Here is a 24,852-nt window from a genome sequence, read left to right as displayed (position 1 = left end):
AATTTAACCTAAAATGATCTTGAGATCTATATGGATGGACTGATTAGGTGCCATCAATTCATTCTTGACTCTTAGCAACAACACAGACAGAGTCTCTAACCTGGGCTTTGAAGTCTTGCAATGATTATTATTACCACTATAACTTGAGTCCATCCACCTTTCAGGTTAGTTGCTATCAGTATGAGTATGAAGTGAGAGAGAACAAGCTAAAACAAACATGAAATCATCACTAAAAGTATGATTGTTTAGACCAATGGACCACTGGAAAGAAACATCAAAGATAAAATAATACTATGCAGTATAGATTATAAACTCAACCCCTCCAGGACACAGTGTGATTCCAGAGCTTTTGATGAACTATTCCCTGTGAGTGGAAGTTCTCATCCCTTCTCCTTTCCCACCCTGGCATTTGTTATGTATGAAAACCTATAGGAATATAGCAGTATTTTTCAGGCAATTTGCTGGTTTTGTGAAGAAGCCAGTTTAAGTATTATACAACAGGGAGGAAAGCCCATTTCATATTATGCAGAGTCACAGGAAACAGTTCAAAGGACTCCATTTTCCTTCCAGACCTAGCAGGATCTACAGTAGTGCACATACTTAGCAAAAACTTGGCTCTCTTTGTCATGCACAATTATTTTCTTAATCAAGTATTATATCTGGGAGTTCTTTATCCTAGAACATACATTGAAATTTGACACCCTGAAACAGTCAACTGCCTCCTTGCTGGAAAACACTCATTTTCTCATATAGCTTCATCCAAGCAAACAACCTTCGCTTTGTTAAGGATCTCCTTTTTTATTTTCTGTTTGGGAAAAAGTGTCCAGTTATGTGTCAATTATCTCTGATGGAGACCGATAACATTCTCTTATATTGGGGCTGTGTGGAAGGGATAGTTAAAATTTCAAGCAATTATCCACTTTTGTAATTCCCAAGGAGACAATATGATTTCTTTTCGTACTGTGTTATTGCTAGGTAGTATGAAAGCATCTTTCATGGCTGAGACAGCAATTAAAGGCATCTGTATCTCATGAATTTCTCCCCTGCCAGGTCTTAATTCTTAGAGCTGCAATGACCAAAGTATATAGCAATAGCAATCTTAGACTTATATACCCCTTCACAGTGCTTTTACAGCCCTCTCTAAACTGTTTACAGAGTCAGCATATTGCCCCCAACAATCTGGGTCCTCATTTTAATGACCTCGGAAGGATGGAAGCCTGAGTCAACCTTGAGCTGGTGGGACTTGAACTGCCAAACTGCTGGCAATCAGCAGTCAGCACATGTAGCCTGCAGTACTGCACTGTAACCAGTGCACCACCACAGCTCTTAGAAAAGAGAAACTGTGTTCACAAGATGGTTATCCAGGAATTATAAACTTAGCATCTACATTCTGTAGCAGCACATCCCTTCTGGAATGAGGTGCCCCCTCCCCAATATCTGGGTGGTCCTCGTCCTATTGTAGTTGATAAAAGTAGCAAAGACCTGGCTCTTCACCCAAACCTTTAGCAAGGGAGAATGGGATCCCTAACTCCATTTCATTTTATGTATAGTGCTTGTCATCTTTTATCTTTTAAGGATTTCACTGCAATTTCTTCATTTGATTGTTGTGAGCTAACCATAGGCACGCAACAATCATTATTATTGTTTGCATGATATTTATTTATTTAAAACATGTATATCTCTTATATCTTATATATACATGTATACATCTTATAAGAAACTCTGAGCAGCTCCAAATATTTGAAGTCTAGCTAAATTTAACCTTGGTTTGAGTTTGTTTGTGTATCACAGGATGTGCTGTAAACCCAGTCCATTTTGTTAATTTATTGCTCAGTCTATTGTATGAACCCACAAAACAGATTATTGAAGTAGCCAGTAATTATGTGCTGAGCAAAGGCAGTTGTGTCCAAAGGAAAGGTAAAGGACAGATAGATTTTATTTTCTGTTGCCTTTTCTTGTTTACTCATTTGCTCTCAACACCCAGAAGGAAATAAAGGGCAGTCAGTTGAACAGAAATGTCAACAACAACATGCTCATCAATGCTTAACACAGTTGGCTCACTCCAAATCACCACCAACATGTGATAATCTAAGCCAAAGAACAGTGATCACCTGCAGTTCTGGGGACAGCACAACACTCTGGGTAAGATTGGGCTCCTTGGTGGCAGAGATTGAGAGAAAGAGAGAGAGAAGGAATTGTGGTGACACACAATGAAAATGGGTCCCACTGGGTCCAGTTCCAAGTGAGAAAATGTACACAGAAGAGAGGGCAGAAAATGAAGCTGATCCTCACAGTTGCAGTTCACGAAAACTTAGGGCTTTTAATAAAATTGTCTGCCAGCAGGCTTCTTTTGATGGTTTATCCCGCCAAGCCAAAAACAAAGCAGAGTCCCACTTTGAAGGCACCTGGCTGGCCAAGGTCATGTTAAATCTGAGACCATCCTGGGATAGACGTGATGTAACCAGGAGGGTGATATTGGGATTATCCAAGAGTAAGAGGACACAGCAACTGGTGAGATGGACAGAAGGGACATGGGGACAGGAAGGCAAGAAAGAGGCAGTGTGGCAGGGTTGGGTGAGTTGGCCCTGTCTTTCAGCCTTGGGAAGCTGCATTGAAAGCAAGCCTCTGCCCACTTAGCCTTCCGAAAAGCACTGGAGACTTTTCCCTCAAGAGGATTTTACTGGCTATTTTTACTTCTGGCTGTTCACCGCCCTGAGTCCTTCCGGAGAAGGGCGGTATATAAATTTAAATATTAAATTAAATTAAATTAAATTAAATTAAATTAAATTAAATTAAATTAAATTAAATTAAATTTTAGAAGAGACGGCTTGTGAAAGTTTTAACTTTAGTGCCAGGTTTTTAAACGTTTTTTGTTTCCACATCTGTATGTATTGTTTTCTTTTCTTATTGATGTTGTTTTAATGGTTGATTGGGAGCCGCCCAATATATGATGGTGGCTATATAAGTGTTTTGAAAAAAACAAACAAACAAAAAGTTCCGAAGAGGGGAAAAAAAGACGCCCTCCCTCCTCCGGGCTCCCACTCGGCCTTTGGCTCCCTGGCCAGAAGCAGGACGAACCGGCCCTCCTGCCACAGGGAGTCTATTAACACTTGTTGGCTTGGCTCTCCAACGCGGTGGCAGCGTCTGTCTGAGGAGGGAAAGTGTTCTTTTGCAGGAGTAGATTGGCGGGAAGCGGAGGGAGGGAGGGAGGCGGAGGGGGCGCCCTCCCCGCCTTGTCCTCCTCCTCCCACCTCTTTTCTCCCCCTCGCTCTTCGTAGGTGCTGACGCGCCGCTCGCCTCCTATTAATCATCCCCGCGAGTCGACGAGCTGCAACTAATGCCAGTTGGGCTGGAGGCGGCGCGCAGCTCCGTCCTTTTTTCCCGCTCTCCCTGCGCTGTGGGAGCAAAGGACGGCGGCGCTCGCCCTCAGGCTGTTGTGCCCTGAGGAGAAAGAATGCTGAGCCGCCGCCGGGCTGCCCGGGCACTCGCGCCTCTCCCGCCATCCTGAGCTCGGGCCGACGGGGCGGAGGATGGCCCCTGCGCCAGGCTGGTGGCGGGCGCTGCTGGAGGCATGGACTCGGCAGCGGCTGGCAGGAACTCCTCCGGCCCCGCTGGCCCCAACGGCACGGTGAGCGGCGGCGGGGGCGGCGGCGGAGGCGGCGGGGGCGGCGAGTCTCCGGGCAGCGGCAGCGCCATCCTCATCTCCTTCATCTACTCCGTGGTGTGCCTGGTGGGTCTGTGCGGTAACTCCATGGTCATCTACGTGATCCTGCGCTACGCGAAGATGAAGACCGCCACCAACATCTACATCCTCAACCTGGCCATTGCGGACGAGCTGCTGATGCTGAGCGTGCCTTTCCTGGTTACCTCCACGCTGCTCCACCACTGGCCCTTCGGGTCGCTGCTCTGCCGCCTGGTGCTCAGCGTGGACGCGGTCAACATGTTCACCAGCATCTATTGCCTGACCGTGCTCAGTGTGGACCGCTACATCGCGGTGGTGCACCCCATCAAGGCGTCGCGCTACCGCCGGCCCACGGTGGCCAAGATGGTTAACTTGGCCGTCTGGGGGCTGGCCCTCGTCATCATTCTGCCCATCCTCATCTTCTCCCGGACCGAGGCCAACACGGACGGCACGGTGGCCTGCAACATGATGATGCCCGAACCTAAGCAGAAGTGGCTGGTGGTCTTCGTGGTCTACACTTTCCTCATGGGCTTCCTCTTCCCCGTGGTGGCCATCAGCCTCTGCTACATCCTCATCATTGCCAAGATGCGCGTGGTGGCGCTCAAGGCCGGCTGGCAACAGCGCAAGCGCTCCGAGCGGAAGATCACGCTCATGGTCCTCATGGTGGTCACCGTCTTCGTCATCTGCTGGATGCCTTTCTACGTCGTGCAGTTGGTCAACCTCTTCGTCGAGCCCGACGACGCCACCATCAGCCAACTTTCCGTCATCCTGGGCTACGCCAACAGTTGCGCCAACCCCATCCTCTACGGCTTCCTCTCGGACAACTTCAAGCGCTCCTTCCAGAGGCTCCTGTGCCTTAGCTGGATGGACAACGCCGCCGAGGAGCCGGTCGACTACTACGCCACCGCCCTCAAGAGCAGGGCCTACAGCGTGGAGGACTTTCCCGCCGACAACTTCGGAGAGTCGGGCAGCGTGTACCGCAACGGGACTTGCACCTCCAGGATTACAACCCTCTGAGGGCAGCTTTCTGACTCTCCCGGGCCGGGCCGAGCGGAGTGGACGGTGGGCGGGAGGAGATCGGGCCAAGAGAAAGAGGGGGAGGGGGAACGAGGGGGCAAGGAGAGGCGGAGAGAGCGGCCCGAGCGACAGACGGCTCCCCCATCTTCAACTTTTAAGCTGGCCCACTCGGCTGGACGCTCCTTCTCCCTCTTCCTTGTCAAAGGATGAGATCTTGGGAAGCCTGGCCGGTTCTCCAACCCTCTCCGCTTCCCTACCCTCCGGAGCCTTGAGTCTCTCTAGCGTTTTCTTTGAGGTCCGGGGCCCGCGAGTGTGCTTTTCTTCACCGGCGAGGGTGTCTGGGCTTGGCATCAAGTTGAGGACCACTGGATCGGCCGCGGTATCCAAGTCCCGCGTGAAAGATTGCTGAGCGCTGCTGGAGGGTTTTTGCTCCTGGCTTCCGGAAAAGAAACCAAACCAAATCAGGACCTAGGTTGCCTTTATCTGTTTTTCAGCAGCATAAAGAGATGCCGGGGATGAGCTCAAAACACCCCCCCCCCTAAAGCTGTGGGTATTCCTGATGGTAGCGGTGTGTAAGTGTGTTGTTTCAGAAGTTGAGACTGGGACTCACTCTCGATAAGCTCACATGGTGTACTCAGTGGTTCGCCTGAGCCAACCAGCAGTATTGAAAACATACAAGCTTAGCTTTACAACGAGCCTTGTTTCTAAATCATTCCACAGTTCATCTTTGGGAGGGGGGGGAGAGAATAATTCCAGATTCGCCAGAAGGTTGGCAAAAATCCTTCTCACCCTTTCCAAGAACTTCCCCAGCAGGAAGCAAATGATCCTGAGGCAGTACAAAATCTTAGCTCTGCTTGGCAGCCCCAGGAGAAAGCTAACTATTCCATCAGCTTAATAGAAACGAATAATCTTATCTTTTCCCTCTGGGTCCCTGCTGCGGGACCAATTTCTGTTCGCTGGCTTTGAGCAAGCCTGGGGGAAATGGCGATCCATCTGGAAAGGGAAAGGAAACCAGTCCAGTAGAAAGCAAGCAGGGTTTTGTTATCTCAAAGCAGCAGCTGGCTGTTGATAAGGAAGAAAGTCCCAGCCAGCCACTCTTTCCCAGATGATTGTCAAGATCTGAGTCCTGAACTCCCAGCAGTGTTTGGTTTGGCGTTTTGAATCAAGGGGAGGGGAGAACAGCAAAGTTACAGTCCTGGGCTGGTATTTGTTACAAACTACAAACAGAGAGAAATAAGGAGGAAAGAGCAGTTTGTGAATGGGAGGCTAAGGGTTGGTTGTTTTTTTTAAAAAAGCCTTCTTTGAGACATCAAGATTTCTTCGGCTGCAGTTCTCAAAGTACTCACCAATGGTTACCTCAGAAAAAATATATCTGGCTTTAGAGGAATAATTATTAAATGGCTTGAAAAGTTCAATCAAAAGTACCCTTCTAACTGTTCAAAAGGAGTTCAAACTAAAAGAAACAATGTAGCCAAATTCAAGATTATTTATTGATTTACTTATTTACACAACTTTGACACTTCAGTAATATGTTTTGCTAGATCTGGCCCAACATCATTTAAACCAGCACTTATCTCCTAAGTTTCAAAATCAACCAAGGAAAAGTCATAGGAGATGCAAAGCATTGATTTAATATATGTTATGCTCTTTTAATTGGACCTCAAATTCAATAAACCAGGAGGTCTGCAACCTTTGTTCTCTTCTAGAAAGCATAAATCCTATGGGAGACCTCTAGGGCTTCCCATTGTAATCATAATATATAGCACTGACAATGGAGTTCTAGACCTGGTTTGCTTTGAGTCATATTCTTTGTTAGGGTTTTTATTTATTATTTGACTGTAATAAATATTCAATTTGATTCAAGTCATATTCAGTCCCTTTAGAATTAGGATGCATATTTCCCATAACTGATGGAGACTAAAAAAAAAAGAGTTCAAGAACAATGAAACGGCTAAATGATTAGTTTAGTACAAATGGACTCATCTGACCAAATATTTTCTCTATCAAACAGCCAGGCACAGATCCTACAAAAGAAATAAATAAAAACAAGGTGCTGGAGTGGGGCTTGGGGAAGATCCAGATGATCCTCTTTTTCCCACTTCTACCCAGATGAAATGTATTCATTTAATTTATAATACGCTTGTTTAAATTACTTTGCTGTGTGTTACATTTCTTGGGAGCCAGTTTTCAAATGTAAAATAAATAATTTTTCTTTTTATATTTCTAATTCTATGTAGTTTCTATGTTGTGGAGACAATTCTCTATAAAACAGTCCTTAAAAATAGATTTTGGGAATATACAAATTCATGATGCTTATATCTGTTTAAAGCACTTTCTTTGGTCAGAGAATGTCTGTAGTTTGGGAAGAAAGTTATTTTGTTCTTGTATTTTGTCTTCTGTCCTATACTGTTATTGTATATGTTTTGGGAAAGTGTTTTTATAAAGAATAATGATGGTTAATATACAACTCTTAATATCCTTTGCTTTAGATTTATCCTAAATAGTTTGATTAAAAAAATTAATCCCCAAATAAAAAACAGATGTGAAATGGAAGTCCTAATATTCCAAATCTTCTCCATTTATTTAACAGAAGGCCCATTAAAAGGATCTGAGAGAAGAATTGAGATAAAAATAGATACATATTTGCTTGAAAATATGCATTCTTAAAGTACAGAACATTTTGGAATAAATACATTCAAACTACAATCTTGATTCCCTAATACCTATTAAAAAATAAGAGTATATTTTCTTGTATGATGGTGTTAGTAAACATTACAAGTTTAAAGCAAGATGAGTTGAGAAAACATAATTTTATACTCAACTTTACAATCGAATTTCCATGATAAATTCTTATCAATTTTATTCTGATAATTTACAGAGGTTTTGACAATTTCTTGAACTTTAATAATACTTCAGTTTCTTCCAATTTAATTAATTATTTAATGCCAGTAATTAATATGGTACCTTTGAATGGAATGCAATTAGGAAAAAATCTTCAGTTCATTCAGCTTGAATTTTAATATTCTTAATACTGCAATACTTATACTCATTTTATCAAGGAGAATGTCCTATTAAGCCCGTGAGGAAAAATATGTATAACACTGCTATAAATTAGATATTAAAACATGCAACCAAATTGTAATGTAATTAAAATCAAATACATTTGTACTTTGCCACAATATGTATGTACATTGTTCAAAGGTACTTATTCATATCCAAACAATGCATTTTTTTCAGTGAAATTTGATTCTTTGCCTGAATTGGGCTTCCAGTTCAATCAGAAAAAGGGGGAAATTAAGAAGTAAAACTAGAAGACAAAAGTAAGCCTAAGTGCATTTTCAAATAGGCTGAACACTATTTGGACAACCTTTGTTACACTGTTAAACTTACTGAAAAAGTAAGTTTAAAAAGCTGGGGGAAAAACTTCTGAAAATAATTATTCATAATCTGTGGAACTAAAGGAAAAATTCAACCTTATGTATATCTACTTAGAAGTAACTTTCACTGGTGGCCACAGAACTTATTTCCCATAAAGGATGTACAGGATTGTAGCCTCACAAATGTCAAAAGATTGATCATTACTATTTATTATAAGAGTTACCAAAATGCAAGATTTTGAATCACGCTTTTAGCCTGTATTTTGGAGTATTAACTTGATATGCATTTTAATTCATTTACTAATTGCAGCTTGCCTTTTTTTCAGGGCTCCTTTCCATGTAAATTCTAACCTGCCACTTGAAATGAAAAGCATCAAATTGTTTAGGGCAGAAACACTACTGCACCAGTTTATAATATTGTTTTACAATATTAGAACAGCATTTCAACTTCAGATCACTTATTTCCTTAACAGAGGATCTATCCAGTACTCTTATGTTGTGACCTTCCTCCAGCAATGCTGTAATTCAGTGTTAGCTTAATAAATAGATGTCTTTAACACTTATTTGTAATCCATTTTTATTGTTCCTCTGCAATTGCTTGACTGATTTTGATCTTTAAAGGACATTGAAAAAACATATAATTGCACATAGCCCCAACATTTGTTGAGACAAAAAACAAAGATTTGCTTGTTTTTTTGTCATCATGCAAAGACATGTTGACAAGTGGGTGTTTTGAACTACATTGTGGATTAAAACCAACATTTTATCCAAAATGTGCAAGATGCATTTGAACAAGAAGGAATATAAAAACTGAACTGCCAATATTGAATTAAAAGATGGCAAATCATGACTCATCAGATATGGGCAGGTGAAAGCCATTATTGAATTCCTATCTCTACAGTGAAAAACTAGCATCTCTAAAGATAAAACAATACGGGTGGGTATTGTGGCAGTAAAACTGGAAACACTTATTAGAATTGTGGACTCCTTTTGAGAAATTGTACAGAAGGAAAACATAAAGGCAATTAAAATATGTGCCAAATTTCACAAAATATTGTTTTTCTTGGGAATAGGCAGTGTGACATGTTTTTAGCACAGTAACAACTCCACAGTTGGTTTTCATTATATTTTCTTTTATATATTTTGTAGAAAACAATGTCCTGAAAGTCCATTTAGCTAAAAGTAAAACAATATCTTGTAGTCTCATCTGCCCATTGTAAAATCCATTGAGAGAAGCAACTCTGAAGCCTGAATCACAGGACTAATGGGAACATATTGTATATTCAACATTTAATGGATGCAGTATTGCTTACAAAAAGTGTGAAGACTACATTCCCCTATATTTTACACAGATTTAAAAAATTGGGGCATTAACAATGAAAGAATAGCCAGGTTTTTTTTTACCAAATGCATGTTTTCATAAAAGCTTAATGCTGACTCACTTCGTTCAGTACAATAATTGTTGACATCATAAAAGCAAGTAGGTTTTAATGAGAAATGTTAATGGTTACATTAGTTAAAAATCTTAAATAAAATGTGCTGTGCCAACAAAATGATTGCCTGGCTATTGCTTAACAGCTGTTATACAATAGCACAATACCACTAAGTGCTATATTGGCACTATCTGCCAAAACATCAGAGTTAGATCATTTGGGATTTGAGATGGAAATTCATCTATTGAACAATGTTGCAGCATTTTTCCAGATGTCTCAGACAGTTAAAAACAAAGTATTATTAATTATAGGAGAGAACGATACTCACAGTATATAAAATAAACTACTTCTACCACAACAATCATTGTGAGAAGCATCAATGTGTTGATTTTACATGCATGCACATGTGCAATGCATCACAATGTCATGCTTGCCATCCAGTCAATTTTGGTTCCCTCAGGCAGATATCCAGGTTGAAGAACACTAACCCATATATTCTATTATTAATCTTGTTATTTTTTCAAACAAAAATCTGTATGGGAAAAAAAAAGAGGTTTAATGGCTTTTTACTGAATGTAAATACAAAGAGAAAGAAAAAGAAGCAAAGGTCAAAATTATAAAGATAAGAAAAACATGGGGAAAAGAAAAAAGAAAATTAAGGGGGGAAATCCGAGGTATGTATTAATGAGTATACGTACATATAGAATTATATACATCAATTACTGGTACCCTGTTTTCCCCAAAATAAGACATCCCCTGATAATAAGCCCAATCGGGCTTTTGAACACATGGCAATAAGGCCGAGCACTTATTTCAGGGTTCAAAAAATATATAAGACAGGGTCTTATTTTCAGGGAAACACGGTAGTTATATTTCACTGGAATCATCCATAGTTTATCAATGCTAATGATCCATTCATAAGTTGCTAATAAAATCAATTTTGCACACCATTGACTAATTGGGACAACTTTTCTCTTCCCAATGCTGCGGAATAAATATTTGTATAAATAGGTCAGTGTTAGAGAGCACACTGAGTCCTCAGGTTCAGAAGCTGAACAGTTCTAGCAGCGTGAAACTGAGCCCACTCCACAGGAGTTAACAGAAGGGAGGGCTCTTCAGTTGCAGGCTGAGTCAGCATATCCAGATCCTGGGTTAACCAAAGCCCTGACCTATCCAAGGTCCTGAAGCTGGCAGCAATAGAGAGCAAAGGAAACCAACCAGACAGGAAGAATTGTGGGTCAACAAATTAGCCCAGCAGGGAACAAGGGCCACATAAAGAAAACTGCAGTCCCTGGACCGGAGCCCTAATGGTGCCTTTAATTTTCTGCTAATGACATAAAAGTATGTAACTCAATGTGAAGTATTACATTGTTATAATTCTTGGATAAAGTCAGCATGAAAAGTTCATGCATACATGCATTCTTTATATGTATTTTATCAGAAGAAAAAGTTAAATATTTTTGAAAGTTATGCTGATAATGACACATTTAGAATAAATTGTTCCTATAGCAAAAAAACTGAAATACCAAGTAGTCATTGATTTGTATCCTCCAGAGAAGAATAACATGACCCAATTTCAACATTCATTTCTAATAGAGTCAAGCTTCATGAGATTTTACCACATCCATTTCATATATAAAATATCCATAGAGACAGTTAATATACCATTGACGTCAAATCATTTTGTACATTTCTGTGCTGTATAGTTTGTCTTTCCAAAGATATATATTTATGAATTGCAATGTGCATTAGAGAAATAAAAAGTGTCTATGTTTTAATCATGGAACTAATTAAAACTCAATGGGAGATTGAGCAGCATAAACTTGGCAATGTTTATGGGTAACTTATATAATAAAGTGGCATGCAGATTTGGGAATAACTCTGCAGCCCACCTCAAATCAATAGTATGGTCAAATGCATTCTTCTTGACACCTTGATAAGTTTATTTTGCATACTCTCTAACAGGGAATTGCTGGAAGAACCAAAGTATTATTCAGAACCTAACTCCAAATATTGCTGAAGGTGCAAAACATTAAGCAGTTTGGAGAAACATGTCACTTAAATCATTTTTTATACCTGTGTGATATTTTATGTCCTAACCCATTGCAGGGAATTATTTAAATCTGCTTGCAAAACATGTACATGGTAGATGGTATTATGTAATAGAACATGAATCTCATGTGATAGACTAAACTGAGAATGATTTAAAGCTTTCACTTTTTCATCTTGGCTACTTCTTCTATTATGATGGACAATTGTTCTTCTCACCCTGTGCTAGAATCTCAATTCAATTCTTCTTCGCTGATTCTCAGAGTTTTGGTGGATAAAGTACCGTATTTTCCGGTGTATAAGACGACTGGGCGTATAAGACGACCCCCAACTTTTCCTGTTAAAATATAGGGTTTGGGCTATACTTGCCATATAAGACTATCCCTCTTCCAACGCACACCAAATAAAAATTAAAAAACATCAACTGGCTCACCTACAATGTAAAAGCAGCTGTGCTAGACCCAAAATGGCCCCTGTAACAAGCAGGAACCTCACACAGCCACAAAAAGCCCCCCCAAAAAACTTTCACACTCTAAACACACACAACACAACACAACTGGCTCACCCACAATGTAAAAGCAGCTGTGCTAGACCCAAAATGGCCCCTGCAACAAGCAGGAACCTCACACAGCCACAAAAAGTCCAAAAAACCAACTTTCACACTTTACACACACAAAATTCCACATACAGCTTTGTGAGATTTTGTGTGTTTGTGTAGTTGGAGTGAAACACTACAGAAACACACTAAATCTCAGAAAGCTGCACAAATATTGTTTTATTTTATTTTATTTTTATTTTTATATGAAAGCTAAATTTAAAACTTCCTAAACTTTAAATGGCTAGGTCTAAAAAAGAACAACTAAAAAAACCCCAATTGACTATTTTTTTTAAAGCTCCCAAAGGGGAAAAAAACTTACCCAATAGAACAGGGGTCTCCAACCTTGGCAACTTTAAGACTTGTAGACTTCAACTCCCAGAATTCCTCAGCCAGCTTTGTTTTGCTGGCTGAGGAATTCTGGGAGTTGAAGTCCACAACTAACTCCTTGCTTGATTGCAGGCAGGGAGTTGCTTGCTTGCCTGAATAGATTCAGGCAAGCAAAGCAAGGCAAGCGTTGCGACTAGCAGCTGAGGTAAGCAAGCTGGAGGGGGAAAACTTTTTTCCTTTTACGTGGTTTCTGGCGATCCCAGCTGAGTTGCAGGGAACTCAGCTGGGATCGTCAGAGCTGGGATCGCCAGAGCCATTTAAGGCTCGTCAGAGCCTTTCGGGCTGGTCTGCCTGGTTACAGGAGAACTACACCCGGCGTATAAGACGACCCCCGACTTTTGAGAAGATTTTCATGTGTTTAAAAGTCGTCTTATACGCCGGAAAATACGGTAGTTATTGGGAAAGTAGAAGAATTAACATTCCAACCTACTGCCCTTCTTTATTTCTTACTGCAAGTCAGGGAGACCAAACCAATGACTGGGGCCAGAAAAGAAAAGCTAGTTGTTCAATCACTCTGAAAAATGAAACAGGTGGTAAAAAGGCCTATTACATTTTGCAATATGGCACACTGGTAGCAATTACAAGAGCTGAGATGAATCAGGAGCCCTCCAAATGTAAAGCCACTCTGCACAGAAACTCCAGAGAAAATGCCGCAAAAATACCCTTGTTGGAGCAGGAGTTTAGCTGGTTGTTAGTTGGCTCACCTTTTAATATATGCACAAATGGGCAGACATCATAGGGTCATAGGCAGTGGTGAAATCCATTTTTTTTTTACTACTGGTTCTGTAGGTATGGCTTGGTGGGCATGGTGTGGCTTGGTGGGTGTGGCAGGGGAAGGATACTGCAAAATCTCCATTCCCACCCCACTCCAGGGGAAGGATATTGCAAAATCTCCATTCCCACCCCACTCTGGAGCCAGCCAGAGGTGGTATTTGCCGGTTCTCCAAACTACTCAAAATTTCCACTATTGGTTCTCTGAATTGCTCAAAATTTCCGCTACCGATTCTCCAGAACCTGTCAGAATCTGCTGGATTTCACCCCTGGTCATAGGGTAGTTGCACCATTCTCAGATTGCATAACATCATATGTTTTTGCATAGATTTGTTGTGGATTTGCAACAATATTTAAATACAGGTAGTCCTCGATTTACAACAGTTCACTTAGTTACCGTTCAAAGTTACAACGGCACTGAAAAAAGTGATTTATGATCGTTTTTCACACTTATGACTGTTGCAGCATCCCCATTTATATTCGGATGCTTGACAACTGACCCATACTTACGACTTCTGACAAGCAAAGTCAATGAGGAAACCAGATTCACTTAATAACTGTGTTACTAATTTAACTACTGCATTAACTTACTTAACAAAAGTGGCAAGAGAAGTTGTAAAATGGGGCACAACTCACTTAACAAATTTCTCATTTAGCAACAGAAATTTTGGCTCAATTGTGGTCATAAGCTGACAACTATCTGTATATCTTTTAAAAATATTTGTATTATTAACTAGCGTTTTTAAGCTAAGGTACATCATGTTTCTGGAGATTGTAAGCATTATAATAAATAAATGTCATATTTATTTATCATAAATAAAATACCTAGTACAATCTTTGATTTGTTCTGCCAATATTTAATGAAGGAATTCACTAATAAACAACTTCACATATTTTCTTCCTTTCTTTACACCTATGCAACTGATAACATTTTTATCATTCAACTATGAATATTCTCCAACATTCTGCATATTTAATCAATAGTTTGAGAGTATCTCTGCTCTATCAGTTATTAAAAACATTAATGAGTCCTATGAAAGCTGCATTCCTACAAAAAATTAACTGCAGTCTTACTTACTGCAGTTACTTATTTTCAACAAAAAATAATAGTAACAGAAAAAAATTGAGCAACCCCTATTTTTTAACAATTTCACATACCTCTCATATGCAATTTTATATTACTACATCATTTTAAAATAATTATCCCTTAATTTAATATAAAGAGTTTTGCACATAATTGTTGTCGTTAGTTGCAAAGTCGTGTCCGACCCATTGCGACCCCATGGACAATGTTCCTCCAGGCCTTCCTGTCCTCTACCATCCCCCAGAGTCCATTAAGCTCATGCCAACAGCTTCAGTGACTCCATCCAGCCACCTCATTCTCTGTCATCCCATTCTTCTTTTGCCCTCAATCGTTCCCAGCATTAGGCTCTTCTCCAGTGAGTCCTTCCTTCTCATTAGGTGGCTAAAGTATTTGAGTTTCATCTTCAGGATCTGGCCTTCTAAAGAGCAGTCAGGGGTGATCTCCTCTAGGACTGACCAATTTGATCGCCTTGCAGTCCAAGGGACTCACAGGAGTCTTCTCCAGCACCATAGTTCAAAGGCCTCAATTCTTTGGCACTCAACCTTTCTTATGGTCCAACTTTTACAGCCACACATTGCAACTGGGAAAACCATAGCCTTGACTATATGCACTTTTGTTGGCAGGTGATGTCTCTGCTTTTTAGTATGCTGTCTAGATTTGCCATAGCTTTCCTCCCCAGGAGCAAGCGTCTTTTAATTTCTTGGCTGCAGTCCCCATCTGCAGTGATCTTGGAGCCCAGGAAAATAAAATTTTCTTCTCCATTTCTTCCCCATCTATTTGCCAGGAATTGAGAGGGCCGGATGCCATGATCTTAGTTTTCTTAATGTTGAGTTTCAAGCCAACTTTTGCACTCTCCTCCTTCACCCGCATCAAGAGGCTCTTTAGTTCCTCTTCACTTTCTGCCGTTTGAATGGTATCATCTGCATATCTGAGGTTGTTGATATTTCTCCCCGCAATCTTAATTCCAACTTTGTGATTCATCTAGCCCCACCTTTCTCATGATGTGCTCTGCATAAAAGTTAAATAGGCAGGGCGACAGTATACAGTCTTGCCGAACTCCTTTCTCAATTTTAAACCAATCAGTGGTTCCAGTGGATCCACTCCAGTGGATCACATTTTGTCAGAGCTCTCTGCTATGACCTATCCGCCTTGGGTGGCCCTGCATGGCATAGCTCATAGCTTCATTGTGCTATGCAAGTCCCTTCACCACGACAAGGCATGAAGGGGTTGCACATAATATAATTCTAAATATAGACTTGTATATCAAAATGTAAAAATCTTCTAAGAATGTGCCTGAAGCTCAATAGAATTCTTTACTTCTAGATTTTAATATAAATCTGAAAGAGATAACTGAATAGATAAAGATTAGTTTTATCAAAGTTATGCTCATTTGTTTGGTTTTTTTTTTTCCAGAAAAAAATTAAAAGCAGAATCCATACTCAAACTGTTTCTACTGCATTTGTGCTGTGTATTCAAATCTGTTTCAAAGGATCTTCCAACTTTTTAGAGCAGAGTATGAGGGTTCATGAAGGAGCTGGAGAGGGAAACAGAATGAGTGGAAGTTTAGTTGCAGACAAGAGACATTCAGCTGAATTAAATTGTACAGCTATTATGCTATATTAAAGGTGGAAGAAATTCTGAAGTGATTTATCCTGATCTGATTTGTTTACATATTAAAAACCTGGCATTTTGAGAAGAGCATGTGGACTTTCTATATCTACTCTATCTACTCTATTCTATTCTATTCTATTCTATTCTATTCTATTCTATTCTATTCTATTCTATTCTATTCTATCTATCTATCTATCTATCATCTATCTGTCTGTCTGTCTGTCTGTCTGTCTATCTATCTATCTATCTATCTATCAATCATCTACCGGTATCTATCTATCTTCTGTTATCTATCTACCAGTATCTACCCATCCATCCATCCACCCACCTATCTACCTACCTACTCACCCACCCACCCACCCATCCAGCTAGCTAGCTAGCTAGCTAGCTAGCTAGCTAACTATCATCTATCATCATCTGGCTGTCTATCTAATTTATCTTCTATCTATCTTCTTCCCCCACCTTCCAGTCCAATGCTTGGGAGAAGAACCAGGTCTTCACAGCCCTCCAGAAGCTGAAACAAGGAGGAATCCCCCTGATCTCTAGTGAGAGGCTGTTCGGAAGGACTGAGGTGGCCATCAAGAAGGCCTGGCTCTAAGATCCATCAGGTAGCAAATTTAAGGGAGGGGACCTCAAGTGCATTCATTCTAGCTAACCTACCAGGATGGGCAGATACCCCCAGGGAAAGGCAGTCCTGCAAACAACATGTAGGATTTTAAAGATGATAACTAGTATCTTGCACCCGGAAGAAAACTGGAAGTCAATGCAGCTCACACAGCAGTGGAATTACTCAAATAAACAGTGGGGCATCCAAAAGTACAAGTGCTACTGCATTCTGGACTAGCTGCAGTTTCCAGATGTCCTCAAGGACAATCCCGTATTACAGATAGTCCTCAACTTACAGTTCATTTACTGACCATTCAACGGCACTGAAAAAAGTGACATGACCATTTTTTGCCCTTATGACCATTGTAACATCTCCATGGTCACGTGATCAAAATTCAGAAGCTTAGCAACTGACTCATATTTATGAAGGTTGCAGTGTCCCGAGGTAGATTCACCACACTGAGTTTTACTGTTATATAGTTATTTTTATACTGTCTGTCAGCTGCCATTGTCAGGGAAGGAGCAAAACTTGCAAGACATCTGGAACAGAATTGTGATGGAAGCTCTCCCCCGTCTAAACTTGCACAGGATGTCAAGGGATTTACACAAAGGATGGGCTCAGTTTGCCATTTTGACACACACGCGCGCACACACACACACACACATCTCCATGGCTGCTGCTGCTACTTGTGTATTTGTACGTTGCAATTCTTCTAATGCTAGTAGTGAAGTGGCTTAATAATTCAAAAGAAGCTGAATATTTTTCTTTTTGGGCAGTCTTCTTTTGGAAAGGAGGTAGAAATCAGGGGTGAAATCCAGCAGGTTCTGACAGGTTCTGGAGAACTGGTAGAGGAAATTTTGAGTAGTTCGGAGAACCGGCAAATACCACCTCTGGCTGGACCCAGAGTGGAGAGAGAATGGGGATTTTGCAGTATCCTTCCTCTGGAGTGGGGTGGGAATGGAGATTTTGCAGTATCATTCCCTTGCCACGCCCACCAAGCCACGCCCATAGAACAGGTAGTAAAAAAATTTGAATTTCACCACTGGTAGAAATCCCATGTTGGAGGGATCCTGCATGCAGTTTCTTAGAGCAGTTTCTATGTAAAAAAAAAATCCTACAAGGATTTGTTTAAGTTTGTGGCATATTGGCTATAATATCCAAAACCTACTAGTATTGTTCTTACATAACCAAGGAATGATGCATGTTGTATAGATACAACGCTGTAACGTAATCTACACTTTTGCTATGTTATTAAAAAGTGCTATATGAAAACCTTGATTGTTCAAAGCCATGATGGACAGTGGAAAGCAGTATCTATGGCTCCAATTATTGCTTGTTGAATAAGTATATGGATAAGGAATGTTTTTAAATGTATAAGGAATGCATTTAAATGATGTAAGGAGTATGTTGCTTGAAGAAGGCATATGTGCATTTTATATGTTGATAATACCACATTGGTAGCTGAGAATCCAAATAATTTCCAGTGAATATAAATATATAAACAGTTCATAAATTTATCTGTGCAGTAAGCAGCTTTGCTTATTCAATACCAGCTCTTTAAAAAAAAAAAAGTTTGAACATATTTTTTCTCACTTTCTAGCCATTATATGGATTGGAAATAATTCTACTGATTTTGCTGAAAAATCATTTTAGTTTAGATTAGGGTTTCACGATGCAGATCTAGGCACTTTCATATATAATTAAGCACAAAATTATAGCTCTACATCAAGGTATTTCCTTCCATTCCACGATTACTAATATCTGATGCATCCCTATTCTAATATGAGTGCACAGGATTTTCACTTGCCTTCTAGTAGTAAGGAAGCGCCACATGGGTCTGAATTCATCAATAAAAAATTATAGCTGTATCAGTAACAACTCTTGGTTTTTATAATGCTTAGTTCTAAATTTATTAGGTGTGTGTGTGTAGATACAGTTCAACCAAGATAAATATATATTGGATTAGATAGACTTAAGGCACAAATTTGCATAGGAGTAAAGTAGGTTGCATAAAATTGTATGTTCATCCTTACATCCAATATTCTATTACCTCTCAGTGTAAGAAACATTATAAAAAGCACAGAAAAGGAAGAAGAAATAAAATAATAAACTAAAATAAATAAAGGTTAAGTAATGAAGCCATGTTAAGAAAAGAAAATACAGCCAAACCTGATTTATACCAACACCATGTATTATATCTCCCAAACCACTCTTACTTCCATATACATGTATTAACCACTTTATAGATTGCCTTTTGTTCTCTAAACTTCTCACTTTTTGTTGAATTTCAACATCATCTGCGATTACCTATATTTTCCCTTTTAGCCTACTCACTCTTCATCTATTTGCTTTGCAGTTTGATCATCATCCTTTCCCTCTACATAACAAGCCATCTTCACATACTTTTCATACATTCATACTTTTGTGTACAATCCACATTCATCCATTATCCCCACTGTTCTTTAACCACACACTTGTTAAATAATCCATTTTAACTACATTCAACTTTCTTTTATGCTTGTCACAACAAACTCAGATCCAATTTCCATACAATGTAACAGTGTTTTTCAACCTTAATAGCTCTAAGAATTCCTGTAGGCCAGCTGGGGTAATCTAGGAGTTGAAATATCATAGCCAAGGTTGAGAAACATTGATATACTAAAATGTGGAGAAGCACATTCTTATTCACAGCCATACCAAACATATTATCCACTATCTATATTAGCATTTGCATGTCTTCTCCCCATTTTTTGTACATACTGTTCAGAGATATACCAATTCATTTACTTCACATTTATGCGTAACTTGCCATCATTCTCTCCATCTTCCTTGTCAAACACAATTATCTTGGGCTTTGTTATCTTAATTTTCAGATCCGTAGTCCTTGACATATCAGACAATACATCTAACATTCATTGCAAAAGCATTCAAGTTTTCAGCCAAGCATTCAACACTGTTTGCCCATAAAGGTACACAATTATTCACATGCCCAGAGAACAGACCTCTAATATCATGACAAGTATTCCTTATACATTTACCTCTAAATATAACCACCATGACATCCTTGTCTAACTCTCTGTTCAATGTTGAATTATTAAGATGCCTTTATTATTATGCATGTTTTACTTCCATCATTATGCCACATTCAGCATCCATCAATAGCTTTAATTCCTTATTCATGCAAACCATTTCTGAATTCCATTGTATTCATTTTATCGTATACTTTTTCTAAATCAACAAACATGCGCTAAACATTTCCTAAGACATTTGTCAAAAACACATTTACTAATTTCTCTATATAGTAGTCTTTATTTTCATAAGTACTCTCTTTCCCTTTGTATAGTGAAACAATAACATTTTCTAGTTGTCAGGCAAGACAGAATTTTCACACACCACTCTGGATAAGTGAGACAGTGATTCCACAAGCAAAATCCATCCGTATTTTAATTTTCTCCAGTTAGTAGTATATTGCTTAAGAATATTGAAAACTGTTCCTGGGTCAAAATTGCAAGTATAGTTCAATCTTGGTCACTAAACTGAATAGGTTCATTGGCACTTAGCATTTTATTTACTATGGAAAACCAAAACACTTATTTTCCCAGTAGAAAATCTTTAACGTTTGTTTTTCCCCTGCCCTTCCAATCTTAGAAGCTTAGCATAATCAGTACATATCCTCAGTACCCTTCAGGAATTTACATTAAAGGTAAATATATGAACATTTTATATGTTAAACATTTTGTATCTTTTCTACATCATCCCCATGTAGCTGAATCATATATCAGTTGGACTGCAATGCTACGGTTTTAGTTATTAAATTAACTAAAATACTCTAGGTCCATGTTTAAAGATGCAAAAATAAATCTGGAATTCCAGAAGAAAAGGCAGACAGAATGAAAAAAAAACCTGGATGAGACAAATAAGATCTAGTATTCCCACAGATTCTAATTTCTCTGCACCTGCTAAACTATTCCTACATGGATTTTAGTAAAGCAACAAACTGCCTGCCCTTTTAATCATTAGCAAAGAACATTTAACTCTCACAACATGTGTTCCAGCATATTCCAAATGAAAGCATTCATATCCTACAGGTATATTTCGCCCAAAATATATCTGATATCCACTTTCACATTTATAAAGACCTGTCCTATGATAATCTGATTATAAGGTCTTATATTCAATTCATGGTAATTTGGATTACTGGGCTACCAGTCTTTTCTGAATAAAATTAGCTGCTTCCAATTAAAGTTCTGAATATGAAGTTTTTGAATACTGATGCTCAGACTTTAAAATGTTATCTGGTTGAAATGCTCAATTTAGGTGTTCTTAATAAAAGCAGAAGAGAGTTTGACCTTTCTACTTCTCCATTTGAAATAAAACTGCTAAAAGATGCTTAACGTTTCGTTTAAATCGTGTTTCTCTGTTCCTAACCTTACTGGGTTTATTTTCAAACTGACTTCTCCATGATACTTTACAGTGAGGGAGTAAGGCACCAAATCTTCATGCATTCATTTGTTGGTGTTCCATTTATAATAATAAATTTATAAATGTATATCCTACTTTTTCCTTGAATCTCTTGAATTTTCTCATATTAAATTCATCAGTAAAAAAGTTAGCCATATAAAATGCAGGACTATATGATATTCATACAATGAAAATCAAGTGATAAATGCAGCATCACATCAGTCAATTCACTGATAAAATATTTATTAAGAACTGGAAAAATGAAACAGTCTTTCTCCATTTTGGAAAAAAAATCCAAAATATAACCCAAAAATGAGTCTTCATGGGAATAAGTTAGATGCCAAGGATCTCTTCCTGGTTATATCTGACACATCTAAGGAGCAAGACATCTAGAAAATAGCTGAATTATCAAGTTCAAATCATTAGAAAAGCGAGATGGAAGAAATTAAAATGATCAGCTAAGCCATCTATTAAATAGGTACATATATGAACCCGGTGAAGTGCAACACTTTTCATAACATTGAACTAGCATATGCTAAAGAAATGTTTGGAAACTGCCATGTCTATATTTAGGGGATTTCCATTTAAGCAAGTTGGAACACAAAACTTTACATCATAAAAATTAAGCACTGGTCAATATTTCTTCCTTTAAAAGAATCGATGAAGCCACAGAACTGCATTTTTCAGAGCATTTTTTTCAGCCAGACAAATTGAACTGGACATGCTTGTATAGTAGAATAGCCATGACACTCAAAATAAGATGAACTTAAGAGAGCCATCCTAATATGTCTATTTGGAATATGTTCTCTTTGATTCAATGGGACACATTCCCAAAAAGACAACTATATCAATACTGTGTTAGATAGGCACCCCGCAAATTCAAATGAGATATAATGCACTTCCAATAACTCTATTGGTTTCTGATTAAGTCTTACCATTAATACCTTAAAAATGAGAATTATATTTGAGGGCTTAAAAATAAGAAAGTTATGTGATAAAAGTGATAGCATACAGGAGCCATAGTTTCACTTTACCCTTTGCTCCTTGATGGCAAATATCTACCTATCTTCCAAAACCATAATTACTGTACCACCCAAGAAAGCCACCTGCAAGAGTGACTTCTTACAACTATAATCAGCTCTATTAGCTTGTTCTCCTCTCCCTATAGACAATATGGCAGTGACAGCAGAGCCTGTGCATCCAGTCCAAATTCTTGCAAGATACAGCAAGAGTAGATATAATTAGCTTTGACTCCTTGAACTTTTCTCCAGGCAACACAACACTGTTCACACAGCTTGGGCTCAGCTGCAGTAACAAGGAAGGGGGAGGAGAGAGAGAGAGAGAGAGAGAAAGAGACTACAATCAAGTAAGTGGTGGCCTTCACACAGCACAGTCACTTGCAGCAGTCCATTTTTCAATTATCTAGCTGGATCACTGCAAGAAATATGCACTGCCATTTCTCATTCTTTTAACTCTTCTATTTTAGGGAATAATCTAGATGGTGGGGAAGAGAGATTTCTGATCAATGTTGCCAAGGGCATATCGAAGAAAAAGAAACCGTTCTAGTTCATCAAATGGTGTCAAACAAAACACAACTGCCTTTAAACAAAACAGATAACTTCCATTTCTACATATGCAACCTGTAAAACATTTGCTACTATTTATTATATTCAAAAGAATATCTCCTCTTCGTCCACCACTGGATTTCTTCTCGAGATGTTCTCATGTGTCTTTCCGGCCTCCTTATGGTTGTCCCAATTCAGCTGGCTTAAAATCTTACTGAGAGGCTATGGACTCTGCTTTGCTGGGTCCCAAGGAGCGTTCAGAGTCGGTGGGGGTGGCAGAGGCTTCTGGGTCGCCTTCTACAATCACAGCACCATCTTTTGTAGGCTGGGAACCCTTGGAAGAGCAGTTCTTGAAGCACCTCTGGAAGACCTGGAGCGAGGCCATGACCATAATCAGAAGAGCCACCACCGCCACCGTGATCAGGATGAAGATATAGTTGAAGGTGTTTGAAGTAGGCAAACGGTTGTTCGTGCCGTTGTCGATCGGAGTTTGAAACGGCTCCAGAAGCGATATATTTTGACCAGGTCCGCTGGTGCTGTTGGAAGGGAAAGTCCCCGTAGCCCTCGGAGTAGATACGGTGGGCTTCGCCGTCGTCGCGGCATCTCTGGCTGGCGCGGCGCAACTCTCTTCGTCGGCCGCCAAGCGGGATCTCCAAGCGCATAAACAACGGAAGGCGCCTTGGGCGCTAAAGCAGTCCGTGAATTCCGCACAGTGTCCGCTGCTCGGGCTCCAGTAGCCGCTGGGACAGGAGCACAGGTCCCGCTCCGTGCCTTCCCAATGGGAGCCGTTGGGCGACAGGCGGCAAGTGAATCGCGCCTCTCGCCCGGGGCACCTTATAGTAAGATTGGTGCCCGGAGGGCTGAATTCCACGGCCGGCCTTTGAAGCTGAAAAGGCAGCCTGTAGTAGAACATTCCGCCGGCGCCAGAAGCCGAGTGGAGGGCGGGGCACGTGCCCGCGTAGTTGTATTTACAGATATAACCGGGGCTGGCCTTGGTGCAGCTGTGGTCCTTCAGGCCCCACCGGTTGAGGTCCGCTTGGCCCGAGCTGACTTGCAACCCGGCGCATCTCTGCATGGTGCAGGACTTGGTCGGTTCTCTGAGCCACTTGGGCGGCGTGGCGGTCCCGTTGTCTCTCGGCTCCTCAATCCCCGGGGAGACCCAGGAGAAGCCCCTGAGCGGCAGGTCTTCAAGGGTGCATTGCTGGGCTTTCTTAACCAGGCCCAACCAAAACAAAGAGCCGGCCGTCTCGCTGACGAGTCCTTTCAACAGAGCGAGGATGACCCCGACTTCGGTGCGGCCATTGGCCGTGCTCAGGGCTCCCCCGTGCTGGGCGCAAGCGTTCTGGGCCTGATAAAAGTTCATGCGGCCTAGGTGGATGCTGTAGCAGGCCCCAGATGCCTGGCACCAAGCGCGGCCGCTCTGGGTGAGCTCGGCAGAGCCCCAGAGCCCTGAGAAAGGCGGCAAGAGGGCGAGCGAGGCGAGGATCAGGCCTCGCATCTTGGCTCTCGGCTCCACAAATGGGAACGGAAACCTGGATTGAAGGAATGCCGTGTGGAGGGAACTCCTTTTCCTTACGCTTCACAACCGTATCAGGACTCCCAGAGCCTTCTCTTCTAATTGCAGGAAGGAAATGTGTCAGGAGTTAGGCCTAACCTTCACATCCTCGGTTTACTGAAGGGCCTCTTTTCCAGCGCAGGGAAGGTCTGATAAAATCAGCCCGGAGAGTCTTTTCTTCTCTTGGCAGAGGCTGGAAAAATGGTCGTATTAAAGAGAGATTGAAAAGAAAAAGCGGTAAAGTACAGTATTCTTTGGCTAAACTGGAGTTCTAATACTTTTGACTTATTTCATCCATCTATATTAATATATTATATTATATATATAATTATTTATAATATATTATAAATATATTATATAAATATATAATATATATTATATATTATAATATATTAAAATCAGGTGTCTAAACAAATTTCTTTAGCTTTAAATACAGGTAGTCCTCAACTTACAACAGTTGGTTTAGTGGCCGTTCAAAGTTACAACAGCACTGAAAAAAGTGACTTATGACCAGTTTTCACACTTATGACCCCATGGTGATATGATAAAAATTCAGATGCTTGGCAGTTGGATCATATTTATGACAGTTGCAGTGTTCCAGGGTCATGTGATCCCCTTTTGCGACCTTCTGACAAGCAAAGTCAATAAGAAAGTC

At 40.2% G+C, this 24,852-nt stretch overlaps 2 protein-coding genes across 2 annotated transcripts; one reads left to right on the top strand and one right to left on the bottom strand.

The window, feature by feature from the left end:
- Nucleotides 1-3,238: 3,238 nt before the first annotated feature.
- Nucleotides 3,239-8,639, top strand: SSTR1 (somatostatin receptor 1). The gene has a single exon (XM_034418052.3). It carries the CDS (start codon nt 3,572-3,574, stop codon nt 4,697-4,699), a length of 1,128 nt encoding a protein of 375 aa, XP_034273943.1. The 5' UTR covers nt 3,239-3,571; the 3' UTR covers nt 4,700-8,639.
- An 11,265-nt stretch (nt 8,640-19,904) lies between these two features.
- CLEC14A (C-type lectin domain containing 14A) lies at nt 19,905-24,376 on the bottom strand. The gene has a single exon (XM_034418053.2). It carries the CDS (start codon nt 24,138-24,140, stop codon nt 22,854-22,856), a length of 1,287 nt encoding a protein of 428 aa, XP_034273944.2. The 5' UTR covers nt 24,141-24,376; the 3' UTR covers nt 19,905-22,853.
- Between the last annotated feature and the right edge of the window lie 476 nt (nt 24,377-24,852).

The sequence above is a fragment of the Pantherophis guttatus genome, chromosome 1, assembly GCF_059756535.1.
Source record: "Pantherophis guttatus breed Tessera chromosome 1, ASM5975653v1, whole genome shotgun sequence".
NCBI classification, from domain to species: Eukaryota; Metazoa; Chordata; class Lepidosauria; order Squamata; family Colubridae; genus Pantherophis; species Pantherophis guttatus.
This window is presented reverse-complemented; position numbering and strand designations above follow the sequence as displayed.

Bases quoted from the DNA above. Each gene is read 5' to 3' on its own strand.
- SSTR1 (XM_034418052.3), top strand. From the start codon at position 3,572: ATGGACTCGGCAGCGGCTGGCAGGAACTCCTCCGGCCCCGCTGGCCCC.
- CLEC14A (XM_034418053.2), bottom strand. From the start codon at position 24,140: ATGCGAGGCCTGATCCTCGCCTCGCTCGCCCTCTTGCCGCCTTTCTCA.